The sequence below is a fragment of the Erythranthe guttata genome, chromosome 7 (genome assembly GCF_056151865.1).
Source record: "Erythranthe guttata isolate IM_541 chromosome 7, IM_541, whole genome shotgun sequence".
NCBI lineage: Eukaryota > Viridiplantae > Streptophyta > Magnoliopsida > Lamiales > Phrymaceae > Erythranthe > Erythranthe guttata.
In genome coordinates this window covers 9,989,003-10,007,502 of record NC_142539.1, presented here as the reverse complement: position 1 = coordinate 10,007,502, position 18,500 = coordinate 9,989,003, and the positions used below count along the sequence as shown (strand labels likewise).

Sequence of the window (18,500 nt, the reverse complement as noted above, 5' to 3'; positions counted from 1 at the left end):
CATTATTATATTTTTTAATTAGTATAATCTTTTTAGTTCAAACAGTAATATCCACACTGAGTTATATCTTTTTAAATAACCTCAAACATATTATCATGTATTTTAGTTATGTGTCCATGAAAAAGTGTGCAAGAAGTTTAGATCTCTGCAAGAGGTTGCAATATTCATATTGTATAACCGCTAGAAAGAGGATTTAAAGAAAGTTGCAAAGGTTAAAACATAACAAATTACAGTTGATGGATGGCTAAACTAATAGTTGGCAAGATGATCCAATCCAAGTCCCAACCGGAACAGTAGTGAGGAGTCGAGCTAAGCAATTCAAGGAGAAGCTTGGTGCATTGATCCAAAATGTCTTAGCTAAGAAAGCTTCATTCAATGATGATAAACAAGGTTGGATTATGCATATTCAAATGGCGGAGTCACCGGGCAAGTGTGGGAACCATCCCTAAAGATAACAACAAGAAGATGAACACCAAAGCTCACCAACCTTAAATTCGTGGGTTTCATCTTAATCAACTCATATTAGTGTGTTTAAGGGCCTTTCCTAATTAGGCCCTCTTTAATTTCGTGGCTCACTTGTTTAGAGCATTTTTTATTAAGTAGTTTTAGGGTTTTATTTTCCTTTCTTGAAGACTAAGTTTTGGGGGCTATATATATGCCTTCTTATTCATTGTGAAAGACAACTTTTGATCATATTAAACTGTGAGATTATTATCTCTAGTTCCTTAGAACTCTTCGAACATATCGGAGGATTTCGTACGTTCACCTGACTTATCAATCAATCTTCTACAATTGATTGTGGCGTCTTCACATACCAAGGTTATTGTCTCCTTATAGACAATGGGTCGCGGTTCCACCCCTTTTTATTCCTTCTTTTGGATGGTCCAGAAGTTGATAACCGAAGTATTGTTTTCGGGTCTCGTCACATGGTTGGCGTGGTTCATATCATTTGGTAATCTGAGCCATCTTCCAAGAAGGTTTCGTCTATCCTTTTAGTCTTTTGTTGTTTTTGTTTCGTTTCTTTCCGTATTCCATATCTTTCTTCCTTCTGGTGTCATCTTTTCTTCTTTTGTTTTGTTTCGTTCATCACATCTGTTCATGAGTCATTAAATTCATCCAGGCCTTACTTATCTTGTTCATCTTGAGTCTATTGTAAAAAAAAAGGAAAAATAAAAGAAATTATGAAAAAAAAAATTCGAAAAAAAAAAGAAGCAAAATCAAAATTATTGAAATGAATAAATTCCTTGTTGGTATTAAAAGTAGTTGGAAAGGATCCGAACACTGCATCTTAAGTTATGAAAGGTATATTTTGTTTCCTATCCTTGGGATCCTTGAATATCTCGTTTTCTACTCCATATCTAGTTCTTTCATACACTCTTTTGTTTCCTATAATATTAATTTCGAAATTCAAACAAATAAATTACTCGTGACTATCCAAAGGCCATTAAATTATGCTCATATCCTATTTCGATTTAATTTCATCGTTCATCTTCTATATCTATTCGTTGATAATTCGTGTTGAATTGTTGCTGAAAATTTTGATTATTGTTTGGTGAGTTTGTTTGGGACTATTGAGAATTTGAGAGGAAAAAGGCAAAAGTGGTGAGTTTATAAGAGGGTAAAAGCCAAAATTGATTGTGCTCAAACACGAGTGAACTTGAGTGATATCCATTTATTGAGTGAAATACGTAAGGGAGTGTGTGAGGTCCAAATTTTCTTTCTAAGATTGTTTTGCTGGAATCATATCTAACAATCAAACAAAATTGGAAGACACACATAGGGAAGTTGGTCCAAACTTTATGATGCAGACGTTTATGAGTGAGATGAAGAGATTCCTGAGGGAAGAGATGGAGCGGATTCATGAGCGGAATCAAATGGAAAACTCACGCCAAGAGTTTCCCCAAAACCATTCCTAACATGCAATGGAGAGGACGAGCTCCACCTATAGAGGCTAGGGCAGAAGAGGATGAGTATTACAGTGATGACTTTGATGACCAACATTCCGTTTCTGCAAATCTAAGGTTTGGGGCGAGGGTTCGCGATGCTCGAAACTGCGAGGATAACAATTTGGGAAACATCAAGGTGAATATATTGAGTGGGAGCGAAAGATGGAGTTGTTGTTTGATTGTCACAGTTACTCGGAACACAAGAAGATCAAGTTAACATCAATTGAATTCTCCGATTATGCAATCATTTTGGGGATCAATTGGTGCTGAATAGGAGGAGAAACAGGGAGAATCCAGTGGCAACTTGGGACGAGATGAAAACCCTAATGAGAAAGTGGTTCGTGCCAAGCTACTACTTTCGAGAGTTGTATCAAAACCTGCAGAATTTGAAGCAAGGAAATTGGAGCGTTGAAGAGTACTTTAAGGAGATGGAAACTTTAATCATCCGAGTGAATATTGAGGAGGATTGGGAGGCTACTATGGCAAGGTTCTTGTCAGGGTTGAATAATAGAGAGATGAGATTGCTAACGTAGTGAAGTTGCAACACTATGTTGAGATGGAGGACATGGTACACATGGCCATCAAGATTGAGAATCAGCTGAGGGGTAACAATCCATGATCAGCCCCTAGTTCTAGCTCATCTTGGAGGCATAATGTTATTAGCAAAGATGAGAAGCCAGCTATAACTAAACCCAAATTCGAGCAAAGCAAAACACTACCAACCATGCAGTCCAAGGTAAAATCGATTCTAATACAACACAAAATCGTGATATAGAGTGTTTTAAATGCCATGGTAGGGTTCACATAGCAAGCCAATGTCCAAAGAAGAGAGTTATGTTGTTTCGTGATGATGGTGGGTTTGAGACCGAAGAAAAGAAGGATTCTACACCACCACAAGAGAATGATGGAGAAGAAGAATATGCACCACATGGTGGACTATTGTTTGCAAGGAGAGCTCTAAACGTGCAAACAAAGGGAGATGAAGAAGCACAGCGAGAAAACATCTTCTACACTAGATGTCATGTTCAAGACAAGGTGTGTAGTATGATCATTGATGGAGGGAGTGGCACCAATGTTGCTAGCACTACGATGGTGGAGAAGTTAGGGTTGCCTACAACCCAACATCCACAACCATATAAGATGCAATGGCTTAATGACAGTGGAGAACTGAGGGTGAACGAGCAAGTGTTAGTATCATTTAGCATTGGAAAGTATGAAGATGAGGTACTGTGTGATGTTGTTCCGATGCAAGCTGGACACTTGTTACCTGGTCGACCGTGGCAATCTGATCGACGGGCCAAGCATGATGGTTTCACCAACAAGTACTCATTTGCGTTCAACCAAAGGACAATCACTCTAGTTCCTTTAATGCCACAGTAGGTCCATGAGGATCAAGTGAGGTTATAAAAAGAGAGTGATCAAAAGAAAATGAGTGAGAGTACAAAAGAAATAGAGAGTGAGGCTGAGAAAAGCAAGAGAGAAAATAAAAAAGTGAGTTCGGCCAATGAGAAAACAGAAGAGGGAAAAACAAGTTTATATGTGAGGGCGATTGATGTGAAAAGAGCTATGCATTCCAATCAGCCGATGATTGTACTTATGCACAAGGAGGCCTTTTTGAACACTAACAATGTTACCTCTTCGTTGCCTAGTTCTGTTGTTTCTCTTTTGCAGGACTTTGATGATGTATTCCCCGAGGAGCTACCACAAGGGTTGCCACCAATTCGAGGCATTGAACATCAAATTAACTTTGTGCCAGGAGCTTCTATTCCAAACCAACCAGCCTACCGAAGCAATCTCTATAAGACTAAGGAGATACAAAGGCAGGTCACATAATTGATAGAAAGAGGGGACGTGAGGGAGAGCATGAGTCCGTGTGTTGTTCTGGTACTTTTGGTGCCTAAGGTGGATGGAAAGTGGAGAATGTGTGTTGATTGTCGAGCAATCAATAATATAACGTCAACCTATTCCACGCGTAGATGATATGTTAGAGGAATTTCATGGTGCTTCTTTGTTTTCGAAAATTGATTTGAAAAGTGGGTATCATCAAGTAAGAATGAAAGAGGGAGATGAATGGAAAATTGCGTTCAAAACAAAGTATGGTTTATAAGAGTGGTTAGTTATGCCGTTTGGGTTATCGTGTTGTGCGCTTGAAATCCGTTTTGCATGTGCTTAGGGAAGAGAAGTTGTATGCTAATTTGCAGAAATGTACATTTTGCACGGATAAGCTTGTCTTTCTTGGTTTTGTTATGAGTGCACAAGGTATTCAGGTTGATGAAGAAAAGGTTCGAGCTATTCAATAGTGGCCAAGTTCGACGAGTGTAGAGAATGTTCGAAGTTTTCATGACCTTGCTAGTTTCTATAGGAGGTTCGTGAATGTGCTTATTTTAGCACTATTGCAACACTGATGACCGAGGTTATAAGGAATAATGTGGGGTTCAAGTGGGGGGACGACCAAGATAAAGCATTTCAATTGATTAAGTAGAAGTTAACCAAAGATCCTTTACTTGCTCTACCAAATTTCGCGAAAACATTCGAGATCAAGTGCGATGCTTCCGGAGTAGGCATATGCGCTGTTTTGATGCAAGGGACGACCGATTACATATTTTAGTGAGAAGTTGTGTGGGGCAGCCTTAAACTTCTCGACTTATGATAAGGAGCAATATGCCTCGGTTCGATCTTTAGAGACATGGAAGCATTATCTTTGGCCTGAGGAGTTTGTGATTCACACGGATCATGAATTGTTGAAGCACTTGAAGGGACAACACAAGATGAACAAGAGGCATGCCCGATGGATGGAATTCATTGAGACATTTCCTTATGTCATCAAACACAAGCAAGGTAAATAGAACATTATGGCTGATGCATTGTCTCGAAGGTACACCTTAATCTCTACTCTTAATGTTAAATTACTTAGTTTTGAACAAATTAAGGAGTTGTACATTCAAGATGGTGATTTTGGTACTGCTTATCAAGCATCTGAAAAAGGTGCATTTGATAAGTCCTATAGGCATGAGGGATTCTTGTTTAGGGAAGATAAACTTTGAATTCCTATGTGTTCTATACGTGAAATACTTGTGCTTGAATCGCATGGGGGAGGTCTTATGGGTCATTTTGGTTTCGAAAAGACATTACACATGCTGAAAGAACACTTTTATTGGCCACACATGAAGATAGATGTTGAGAGAGTTTGTGGTAGATGTGTTACATGTTGTCAAGCTAAGTCTCGAGTACAACCCCATGATTTACACACACCATTGTCTATTCCCAATGAACCGTGGATTGATATTTCTATGAATTTTTTGTTAGGTTTGCCTAGGTCCAAACATGGTCGGGATTCGATCTTTGTTGTCATTGATAGATTTTCTAAAATGACGCATTTTATACCATGCCACAAAACAGATGATGCGTCGCATGTTGCTGATTTGTTCTTTAAAGAAGTTGTTAGATTGCATGGCATACCTAGGACAATTGTTTCTGATCGTGATGCTAAGCTCTTGAGTTACTTTTGGAAGACCTTGTGGTGTAAGCTAGGAACAAAATTAATGTTTTCTACTACTTGTCATCCACAAAACGATGGTCAAACTGAAGTAGTAAATAGGACTTTGTCTACTTTGTTGAGGGCTATTATCAAGAAGAACATTAAAACATGGGAAGCGTGTTTACCACATGTTGTGTTTGCATATAATCGAGCTGTTCATTCTGCTACTAAGTTTTCACCGTTTGAAATTGTTTATGGTTTTAATCCTTTAACTCCAATGGATTTAACTGCAGTACATTTATCTGAGCGTGTTACTTGGATGGAAAGAAAATGGCTTAACTTGTGAAACAGATTCTTGAAAAAACAAGGCTCAATAATGAGAGGAGAACGAAACAATATGCAAAGCAAGCGAACAAGGGACGTCGCAAGTTGGTTTTTGAACTTGGAGATTGGTTTTGGGTGCACATGAGAAAAGAACGATTTTCAGTACAAAGGCGTTCTAAGTTGCTGCCGAGAGGAGATGGTATTTTTCAAGTTCTCGAGCGAGTAAATGATAATGCGTATAACTTGGACTTGCCAGGTGTGTATAATGTTAGTACCACCTTCAATGTTGCTGATATGAGTTACTTTGATGTAGGTGATGATTTGAGGACCAATCCTTTTCAAGAGGAGGGGAATGATGGAGGTCAACCAACAGTTGGCAAGATGATCCAATCCAAGTCCGAACCGGGCCAGTAACAAGGAGTCGAGCTAAGCAATTCAAGGAGAAATGTCTTAACTAAGAAAGCTTCATTCAATGGGGATAAACCAGGTTGGATTATGCATATTCAAGTGGCGGAGTCACCGGGAAAGTGTGGGAACCATCCGTGCTAAAAATCAGTCCAACTTGAGCAAATAAGAGCAAGAAGATGAAGACCAAAGCCCAACCAACCTTAAATTCGTGGAGCTAATTGCACCTAACCCCATGTGTAATCTTGAATAGCCAAAAAAATCCTTGTGTTATAAAAATTAGTAAATACCCCCCTATGTTTTGTTTGACAAAGAACTTCGCCCCTTTTTCTGAAATTGGCTGCTAAGTTATATGAAATTACTAAACTAACCATGATAATATTTAATGATATTTCAATTTTAAATAAATAAAATGCATAAAATAAAATAATTAAAAAAAATGAAAAAAAAAGAAAGAAAGAAGAACAAAAAATTTATCACGCACAGGGCAGTCAACTCATGGCATCATCTTGCTCCCCCAACCCAATTCTTCCATCCAGCCCTCCACCGCCGCACCACCACTGCCAACACACCCGCCGCCCCACTTCAAACAATTACTTCAAAACGTTTTTAATTCAAATCCACCATTAGAGAAACGGAGAAGGGACGGGCAATTCTTCCAATTCTCATCTATCAATTTTTCAATGTGAAGTGCCTTCGTTTTCCGCTGGGTTTCGATGGAGAAAGCATTTTTTTTTTGTTTTTCCTTCTTTTGCAAACGGGCTGGAATTATGGAGAGAGTATGGGGGGCTGGAATTTTATGTCCCCTTTCTTTTTAGCAAATGAGCAAGATCTGAAGTAGGAGAGGGAGAAGGAAGATGATTAGGTTTTAAGAAATTATGAAAATTGCAATTTGGTCCTATGTAATTTGGAGAGAGGGCGTTTTTGAAATTATTAGAGACTGAATCGAAAATTCTAAAAACTTCATTTTAGGCATGTGAAAAATCCTGGATAAATTTGTAATTTTCGAAAATGATGAGTTAGGGGTATTTGGGTCTTTTTAGGTCAAAAATCAGACTCCCAGTCGCACAAACCGCGAGTGTATCACACATTGAGCTCGGAGGGTCCTTTTTGGTTTTGACTAATTTTCATAGGGGGTTATGTGCTAATTTTTTTAACACGGGTGTTTTTTCGGCAATTCGAGATTATACAGGGGTGGTTTTGCAAAAAACCCTAAATTCGTGGGTTTCATCTTAATCAGCTCATATTAGTGTGTTTATGGGTCTTTCCTAATTAGACCCTCTTTAATTTTGTGGCTCACTTGTTTAGAGCATTTTTATTGAGTAGCTTTAGGGTTTTATTTTCTTTTCTTGAAGACTAAGTTTTGAGGGCTATATATATGCCTTCTTATTCATTGTGAAAGACAACTTTTGATCATTAATTAATTGTGAGATTATTCTCTCTAGTTCTGTAAGAACTCTTCGAACATATCGGAGGATTCCGTACGTTCACCCGACTTATCAATCAATCTGTCACAATTGACTGTGGCGTCTTCACATACCAAGGTTCTTGTCTCCTTATAGACAACGGGTCGCGGTTCCACCCCTTTTGATTCCTTCTTTTGGACGGTTTATACCGAATTATTGTTATCGGGTCTTGTCACATGTTTGTCGCGGTTCATATCAATAGTTATTTTTTTTTACTTTTTTATTTCATTTTACCCACATATATATATATATATATATATATATATATATATATATATATATATATATATATATATATATTGAAATGAATATAAAATAATTGTTAAACAATTTTGTAGTATATAGCTCACATCATTTATAGATTTTTTTGTTATGTAGGAGAAAATACAATAATATGGGTGTGCAATGCATCCACAACAATCTTCCATGAATGTTTTGAGTAACTTTCAATAATTAATTACAAGAGAACTTTTTTTTAATAATTCTTACAGAATATATAATGTATATGATGGATAAATTACTATTTGTTCTTAATATATTAATTATATATCGATTCTCTTTAGTAGGTGGCGGAAATGGTCCATTAATTTAACATTGATTAACATGCAAAACAGTTCAATAAATCTATGTGTAGACGCATAAAGTTAATTAATTGGTTAATTAAATTAGTCAATTAAATTGTGTCTAAATTAAATTATAATTTAGTTTACAAAATAAGTTATGGAGATAATTATCAATTAATTATCGGCCAATAGGATTATTTCTTCTCTTCCAAGTTATAAGAGATAAATATCAATTTGAAGAGAGCCAATCACATCGTGCCACGTCATCAAGTAGACTTTAAGTATGACTCTTATTCTACCACTATAAATAGGGACCCTCTCTACACAATTCAAAAGACAACTCAAGAAGAAGAAAAATCGTAGGAGAAAATTCTCTCTACAATATTCAAGTCGTTCTTCAACAAATTCAAGGCGTTCTTCATCAAATTGAGGGTGTTCTTCCACAAATCAAGACTGAAGGGCCAAATCCATCAAGAACTCCAAGATCTTCAAGTCAAAACCCGTCAAAGTTCAACAAATCAAGATCGAAGGAAGATTGAAGGGCCAAATCCATCAAGAACTCCAAGATCTTCAAGTCAAAACCCGTCAAAGTTCAGCGTTCGATCCGAGATTCACGTCGCAAGACCCTTGGAAGACGTTATTCAAATCCAAATCAAATCTGGAGAAGATCAAGTCAACGACCCGACTCCAAAATTCAAAGTCAAACGCACACTGTTCTTGAGAGAAGAATCAGAGGATTAAATTAGAATAAGAATTTGTTGCTACAAATTTTGGCACGCCCAGTGTGACCTCTCTACCTCTCATCTCTTCTCTCTCTCGAAGATCCTCGAAGTGTTGCAGTAACTACTCTACGTTCACAATGAAGATTGCTTCTTCGGATTCATCAAGTGTGGGCTTAGGTACAAGGAGTATGGCTAAGAAGCTGCAAGCATCCTCCGAGACTAACTCGACGCCTCAAACCATTCAGAAAGGCTTACCGCCTCTTGTCAACACAAGCGCGGACGTGGAAGGTTCAAAACGAGAGATTTCAAAGCCCACCCCTCGTTCAAGATCAAGCTACTCAGAGGTGGCATCCGTCATGACAACAAACGCTACAACCATGGAGGAGCAAATTGCAAGTTTGACAAAGGCCATTGAGGGACTCGCAAAGCATGTTCAACAACGAGATTCTCAAATTGCCGAGTTGATCAACAAGATGGACAAAGCCGATGCTAGTCAAGCTGTGGAGAATCAAATAGAAGTTCAAGACGAAGTCGAGACATCCACAAAGCAACAACCAGTTGAAAACGAGAAGGCTCCAGCTCAAGAACTTCAAGTTTCTCCAGAAGGGATGATTCATGTAGATCAAGTGATGACGCTGATCAGTGGAACCATCAAAGACAAGTTGGAAGGAAGCTCGAAGTCTCCATCAACCTATGTCAAGCCATACACGCAAAGGATTGATGATCTAAGGATGCCAATGGGCTATATACCTCAAAAGTTTCAACAATTTGACGGCAAAGGCAACCCCAAGCAACATGTGGCACACTTCGTCGAGACTTGCAATGATGTCGGGACGTACGGAGATCACCTCGTCAAGCAATTCGTCTGATCGCTCAAAGACAACGCGTTTGATTGGTACATTGATTTGGGGGCAAACTCCATCGATAGTTGGAAGCACTTAGAGGAAGAATTTCTCAACCGCTTTTACAGCACTCGAAGAACAGTCAGCATGATTGAGCTCACCAATTCCCGCCAATGGAAGAAGGAACCTGTCATCGACTATATCAAACGTTGGAGAAATTTGAGTCTTAATTGCAAGGATCGACTGTCTGAGACATCAGCTATTGAACTGTGCATCCAAGGAATGCAATGGGGACTCCGATATATCCTTCAAGTAATTCAACCTAAAAGTTTTGAAGAGTTGGCCACTCGAGCACATGATATGGAATTGAGCATAACTGCAAATGAAGTCGAAGAACCTTCATTCCAAAAGTCGTATCAGCTCAAAGAAGAACATGTTGAAGAAGAACAAGAAGATCATGAGGATGGGGGCAAGTCTTTTTAAGAAGCAACACCCTATGCAATATGACAAGTCCAAATCAAGTGAAGCACTCCTTGACACGAGTTTAAAAGGTCTACATGTCCAAATCAAGCACTCCTTGACACGAGTTTAAAAGGTCTACAAGTCCAAATCAAATTATACACTCCTTGACACGAGTTTAAAAGGTCTACATGTCCAAATCAGACACTCCTTGACACGAGTTTAAAAGGTCTATATGTCCAAATCAAATGAAGTACTCCTTGACACGAGTTTAAAAGGTCTACATGTCCATATCAAATGAAGCACTCCTTGACACGAGTTTAAAAGGTCTACAAGTCCAAATCAAGTGAAACACTCCTTGACACGAGTTTAAAAGGTCTACATGTCCAAATCAAATGAAGCACTCCTTGACACGAGTTTAAAAGGTCTACAAGTTAAAATCAAGTGAGACACTCCTTGACACGAGTTTAAAAGGTCTACACGTTAACATCATGTGAGACACTCCTTGACACGAGTTTAAAAGGTCTACATGTCCAAATCAAATGAAGGACTCCTTGACACGAGTTTAAAAGGTCTACAAGTCCAAATCAAGTGAAATACTCCTTGACACGAGTTTAAAAGGTCTACAAGTCCAAATCAACTGAAGTACTCCTTGATACGAGCATAAACTATCTACATATCCAAGTCAAATCAAGGCTCCTTGATACGAGCATAAACTATCTACATATCCAAATCAAGTCAAGGCTCCTTGATACGAGCATAAACTATCTACATATCCAAGTCAAATCAAGGCTACTTGATACGCCCATAAACTATCTACATATCCAAATCAACTCAAGGCTCCTTGATACGAGCATAAAATATCTACATATCCAAATCAAGTCAAGGCTCCTCGATACGAGCATAAACTATCTATAGATCCAAATCAAGTCAAGGCTCCTCGATACGAGCATAAACTATCTATATATCCAAGTTAAGTCAGGGCTCCTTGATACGAGCATAAACTATCTACATATCCAAGTCAAATCAAGGTTCCTTGATACGAGCATAAATTATCTACATATCCAAATCAAGTAAAGGCTCCTTGATACGAGCATAAACTATCTACATATCCAAATCAAGTCAAGGCTCCTCGATACGAGCATAAACTATCTATATGTCCAAATCAAGTCAAGCCTCCTTGATACGAGCATAAACTATCTACAAATTCAAGTCAAATGCTCCTTCAGTACGAGCTTAAACTGCAAATGTTTCTCCTTGTTCACATGAGTGTAAACTGTGCACGACATCCCTCAAAAGGATATATTTTGAACTACGTTATGACTTGATCCCTTTATAGGGTACGTAGGCAACTTAGAATCTCTCTAAGTTCAGTCATGATTTCAAAAGATATATGTTCTTTGCTAGATCAAGCTGCAACCAAAGTTGAGCAATTATCGAGACTCATCCACTCCAAGATGCATTGTCCGTGAACAAGTCTCGAGGGGGCATTTGTAGACGCATAAAATTAATTAATTGGTTACTTAAATTAGTCAATTAAATTGTGTCTAAATTAAATTATAATTTATCTTACAAAATAAGTTATGGAGATAATTATCAATTAATTATTGGCCAATAGGATTATTTCTTCTCTTCCAAGTTATAAGAGATAAATATCAATTTGAAGAGAGCCAATCAAATCGCGCCACGTCATCAAGTAGACTTTAAGTAGGACTCTTATTCTACCACTATAAATAGGGACCCTCTCTACACAATTCAAAAGACAACTCAAGAAGAAGAAAAACCGTAGGAGAAAATTCTCTCTACAATATTCAAGTCATTCTTCAACAAATTCAAGGCGTTCTTCATCAAATCGAGGGCGTTCTTCCACAAATCAAGATCGAAGGAAGATTGAAGGGCCAAATCCATCAAGAACTCCAAGATCTTCAGTCAAAACCCGTCAAAGTTCAACAAATCAAGACCGAAGGAAGATTGAAGGGCCCAATCCATCAAGAACTCCAAGATCTTCAAGTCAAAACCCGTCAAAGTTCAGCGTTCGATCCGAGATTCACGTCGCAAGACCCTTGGAAGACGTTATTCAAATCCAAATCAAATCCGGAGAAGATCAAGTCAACGACCCGACTCCGAAATTCAAAGTCAAACGCATATTGTTCTTGAGAGAAGAATCAGAGGATTAAATTAGAGTTTGTAACCCGCAATATTTTATTTCAATTCAATAAATTATTTTTGTGCAAGTTTTTCTTGTTTGTCTAAATCGCAGATAAGATTTTGTTGCTACAAATAATATGGGTGTGCAATGCATCCACAACAATCTTCCACGAATGTTTTGAGTAACTTCCAATAATTAATTACAAGAGAACTTTTTTTAATAATTCTTACAAAATATATAATGTATAAGATGGATAAATTACTATTTATTCTTAATATATTAATTATATATTGATTCCCTTTAGTAGGTGGCGGAAATGGTCCACGAATTTAACATTGATTAACATGCAAAACAATTCAATAAATCTATGTTTATGAGTCTAGGGATGAATCAATAATACATTTATTAAAAATAAAACGTTGCGGACAAAATTAATAGGTTACATGTTGTTTGGGTAGACACCACTTACTTAAGATGAAATTAAAATAAATAACAAGAAGGAAATAATGAAAATTGTTCAACTACTCTGCATTTCTCTTCCAAGTGTAGGAAGACATGGTTGTGCAACTTTCTCGCATATATAGTTTACGCATACGACTGCAGTGGATCGGTTCGACTTTGTTCACACAAACAATGTACACACATAAACACATTCGTGTGCTTTTTAAGGTTTGTTTATAAAATAAAAATAAGGTTGAATTTAGGTTCATGGGATGAAGTTTTGCTATAAATCAAACCCTTAAACTTTCATTTCAAATAAAAACCTACGAACACATGAATTTCCAAAATAACCCCTACATATTTTCATTAGAGATGAACATCTCATCTATTTTTACCACTGTGATATGCATAATTGGGCCAACCCAATGGGCCTACAAATTACTTACCTACTGAGCTACGAGCCCAATATCGAAGACCACTATCACCGAGGCCCAATCACCTTCAAGTAAGGTTTGGGCCCGACAATCTCAACTAAGCTATAAATAAAGGTTTGAATTCATTCCATAAGGTGCGTCCTATTAACTGAGCAATACTACTAATTGTATTCTCTGGACTATTTCTATGATCAGCACGTCTGACTTGAGCGTCGGAGGGGTTTCCGTCGGATCAACCCCCGGCTTAGTTCATGTGTTCTATGATCGCAGGTACCTCAGGATCATCAAATTGTCAAGCTACTGATCTGCTTTGCTCTCCCAGCTCATTTTCTACACCACCCTAGATGAGCTACATTTTAGCATCATCATTTTGGCGCCGTCTGTGGGAACGATGCAAACCAGATCACGTAGCCAACAAGATCCTCCTGAGGCGTCTGCTCGGAGAGAAAATGACACAACTAACGACCTCCCACCTCGTGGAGGCTCTGGCTTGCCACCTCCTCCACGTCCCATGGATCCGCCTCGCGAGGTTCAGGTGATCCCCCTTCGGGACCCACCGCTCGCCGATCCACCACTCTCTCCTCCTCGAATGGTTCAACTAACCGAGGATGCGCTTCAACGCATGATAGCAGAAGCTTCAACTCGCGCTGCCACAGAGGCCGTGACCCAATATATCGCCACGATGGGAGCAAATGCTCCCAACGCGATACCAGCACCTGCTCCACATGTGGAGCCACCTATGGCACCACCGCCATCGACTCCCTAGGGGCTTACATCTGCCCCCAAAATATTTCGCTCGCCAAGGGTTATCGACTCCCTGGGGGCTTACATCTGCCCCCAAAATATTTCGCTCGCCAAGGGTTATCGACTCCCTGGGGGCTTACATCTGCCCCCAAAATATTTCGCTCGCAAAGGGTTATCGACTCCCTGGGGGCTTACATCTGTCCCCAAAATATTTCGTTCGCCAAGGGTTATCGACTCCCTGGGGGTTTATAGTGCCCCCAAAATATTTGGCTCGCCATGGGTCATCGACTTTCTGGGGGCCTACTTCCGCCCCCCCTCGAACGGTTCATATAACCGAAGAGGACCTTCAGCGTATGATCGCCGAAACTTCAACAATATCAACATCTACTTGCTCCTCTAACGGTTCAGATAACCGACAAGGACCTTCAGCATACGACCGCGAAAGCTTCAACTCGTGTTGTCACCTCAGACCATAGGTCTCAAGCGCCTCATCCTACAGTGGGTGGTTAACCCATCCCAAGGTTGGGCATCACCTTTACCTTTCAACCCCAAGTGGGTTCACATCACATCGCAAGAGACGAGTATAATCTTCCAACTCAAAAAATACAAAATCCCAAGGGGTGCACATCAACCACCAAAAAAAAAAGGGGGGGGGGGGGGGGTAAAATCGCGCACGCAAGACCCCAGAAGAAGATGAAGAAAAAAAAAAGAAGAAGAAAAATAAAGAAGATGGAGAAAAAAGAAAAAGAAGAAGAACAAAAAAGAAGAAGATGAAGAAAAAAAAAAGAACAAAAAAGAAGAAGATGAAGAAAAAAAAAAGAAGAACAAGAAAAATAAAGAAGATGGAGAAAAAAGAAAAAGAAGAAGAAGAAAAATAAAGAAGAAATGAAGAAAAAAAAGAAAAAAAAAAACAAACAGAATTGGGCGTGCACAGCACGCGCCAGACATGCGCCCAGATCGCGCGCGTCAGCCCGCCCGCGCGCCTCCTAGAAAACGACTCCCTCCAAACCGCGCGTCAGCCCCACATGGCCGCCTTTACCTGCCTCAGGGCGCATGCGCCACTAATAAAAAATAAAATAAATAAATAAAATAAAATAATAGAAAGAAAAAGAGGCAACAGCACGTGGAGCTCATCAACACACCTCCCAAAGCAAATCTTTCTCTCTCCTCCATTAATGCGCATCCCATCACCCCATCACAATCGCGCGAGCCCCTTGCTTCTACATCAAGTCGCGCGGGTATGTCTACACCCAACCGATCGCGCGCGGTTTTCTACTGGTTAAACATAATTGCGTGCGAATTTCGACCCGCTCAACCAAATTGAGCGTAGATTTCACCTCGCGTCACCAAATCGCGCGAGAATTTCAACGCGCTCCACCAAATTGCACGAGCTTTCCCGTGCGCCTCACCATAACGCGCACGCTCTCACACAGATAAATAAAAATTATTATTTCTCCACACCACGCCAGCAATGTACGTTACACCACAACACCGATCTACACTCGACACGATCCGGTACCTTTTTCGACTATGCTCCCACATCGATCCGAGAGTGGGGGGCTTGCGAGACAACCCGCAGCGAGACAACTCCCATGAGGAGCCAACTCCCTCGGATCTACGAAACCACAGCGAGATAACTCCTACGCGGAGAGAACTCGCTCCGTCCTACAACCCTTGCGAGACAACTCCCATAAGGAGCAAACTCGCTCGGTCCTACAACCAGCAGCGAGACAACTCCCACGAGGAGCAAACTCGCTCTGTCCTACATCCCGTAGTGAGACAACTCCCACGAGGAGACAACTCGCTCGGACCTACAACCCCTTGCGAGGAAACTCCCACGAGGAGCAAACTCGCTCTGTCCTACATCCCGCAGTGAGACAACTCCCACGAGGAGACAACTCGCTCGGACCTACAAAATCTTGCAAGGAAAATCCCACGAGGAGACCACTCGCTCCGTACCCGTAGCGAAACAACTCCCACGAGGAGCCAACTCGCTCGGTACTACGAACCCGCAGCGAGACAACTCCCACGAGGAGCCAACTCGCTCGGTACTACGAACCCTCAGCGAGATAACTCCCACGAGGAGCCAACTCGCTCGACACTACAAATCCGTTGCAAGGCAACTCCCACGTGCAGCCACCTCGCTCGATAATAAGACTCGCTGCGAGACAACTCCCACGAGGAGAGAAATCGCTCAGAGCGACATCAATCCGCACACTCGTCAGTCGCGCGTCATCCAATGATTCTACAACTTCGCTGCGAGACAACTCCCATGAGGAGACAACTCGCCCGAAATTCACTATATAATCGCAAGCTCAAGTTAGCACGATTAAAACCCTAGAAACACTTAGAAATATTATGGGAATCTATATGGCCTGGCCAGCTTGATTACTCAAATTTATCTACTTGTTTTCGATGGGTCCTTCATTAAAACGTGGCCACGGTCCAAACATACTTACGACCCACGAGGTCTAACAAAGGGCACGATCCCCATATAAAAATCTTGAGAGCCTGATCCCCTCCTCAAGTACATCACGCACAAGGCTATATGTAAACACATACAAGCAACGCGTCACAATATTGACAATGTCGATAAATAACAACTCCCACGAGGAGAATACTCGCTCTGTGCTACTACATTATCGCGAGACAACTCCCACGAGGAGATAACTCGATCAACTCTATTACCCCGCGACGAGACAACTCCCACGAGGAGATAACTTGATCCGAGCTATTACATCGTCGCGGGACAACACCGACGACTCAAGCAACTTACATCGCGACAACTTGGTTGCGCTACGCGCCAACGCACCTTCACGCCCCTCCGACACACGCTCCGATGCGTTTTCGCACACCATTAGACCATACGCCGCCAACGATCGACTTCTACAAATTTTACTCTCAACACGATCTGACACCCATTTCAACATGGCCCCCACATCGAATCGAGAGTGGGGGACTTAATGATATGCATAATTGGGCCAACCCAATGGGCCTACAAATTACTTACGTACTGGGCCACGAGCCCAATATCGAAGACCAATATCACCGAGGCCCAATCACCTTCAAGTAAGGTTTGGGCCCGACAATCTCAACTAAGCTATAAATAAATGTTTGAATTCATTCCATAAGGTGCGTCCTATTAACTGAGCAATACTACTAATTGTATTCTCTGGACTATTTCTATGATCAGCACGTCTGACTTGAGCGTCGGAGGGGTTTCCGCCGTATCAACCCCCGACTTAGTTCATGTGTTCTATGATTGCAGGTACCTCAAGATCATCAAGTTGTCAAGCTACTGATCTGCTTTGCTCTCCCAGCTCATTTTCTACACCACCCTAGATGAGCTACATTTTAGCATCATCACACTGGAGTATCATGTTCAAAGTAATCATAGGGCGACGTATGTTGTTAAGGGATTGGATGAGATTAAAAAATAATTACTTAGCAGAAGAACGCAGTTGGAGATTTGTTTTTCTTGTATTTATTTTTAATTTTGTTGTGCATACTTTAAGATTTACAGTTGCCATGTTTAATATTCATTTAGGGCGCGTATATTGGGAAGCCAAGTCATAAGATCAATTTTCAAAAAAAAAAAAAATTAAAAATAATATAGAACCTTGTACGAAGTAAGTTCTTATATTTTTTGTCAATGTGTTTAACTATTTACACAGAGTAAAGATTTCATATGAAATATTATTTGAGAAAGCTTCAACGATATATTTGAGAAATCAATTCCTTGATCACTAATTTAGTTTTAAGAAAATAGTCGTTCTGCTTATCAAAACAATTAGATTATACTAAATTAAAATACAATGATCAAAGTCAAACGCCATATTTATTGGGCTTTTTTAACCTTATTAATTAATATTTTTTATTTTTTTGCAATTTATTATCACAATAACCGTACATCAATGTGAATATATTATATTTTATCATATTTAGAGTTGGTAGATAATTATATAATAACTTATTATTCTAGATAAAAGTCAAACATAAAATAAAAATAAAAAAACTTAAGATTGTAACCTCGAGAGTTGGCAAAGTGCATCCCATTAATAACATGGGGAAATTGGCTAGAGGTTCTATATGTTGAAATTATATAGGTGGAGGTCCTACTTACTAGTTGAATATAGGCTTAGGTCTTATTATCCAAAAAAATAATAAAAATAAACAAAACTAATTATACAAAGACATAAAGACCTCTGGTGTCTATTTACGTTAGTAAAATGAGAAAATAAATCTCTCTCTCTTTCTATAAAATGGACTATAATTTTTGGATTTTTATTTTCCATATTTTGTTAGATGTATGTTAGACTCAATAAAAATAATACACTTAACAAACATAAGAAATTAATAGTTGGATTTATACACATAAACCGTTTGCTTGACATAATTAGCCAAGATTGTTTTGGTGCATTTCATGTAACAGGCTTGTAATACCATAGAGGTAATCAAGCAAGGTATTTCATAATATATTATTGTTCTTTCTAATATATTTAATCTTTAGTAATGCTTTGTTTCACT

General features: G+C 39.5%; 1 protein-coding gene across 1 annotated transcript in view; it reads left to right on the top strand.

Moving 5' to 3' along the window:
- Positions 1–10,531, top strand: part of LOC148769176 (uncharacterized) — a 98,155-nt gene extending 87,624 nt beyond the window's left edge. Inside the window, exons 3-4 of the mRNA XM_088820927.1 lie at positions 8,792–9,013; positions 9,249–10,531. Of these exons, the coding sequence (XP_088677053.1) occupies positions 9,261–9,773 (513 nt within the window). The 5' untranslated portion in view covers positions 8,792–9,013; positions 9,249–9,260 and the 3' untranslated portion in view covers positions 9,774–10,531. The remainder of the gene's footprint in view (positions 1–8,791; positions 9,014–9,248) is intronic.
- The last annotated feature ends 7,969 nt before the right edge of the window (positions 10,532–18,500 follow it).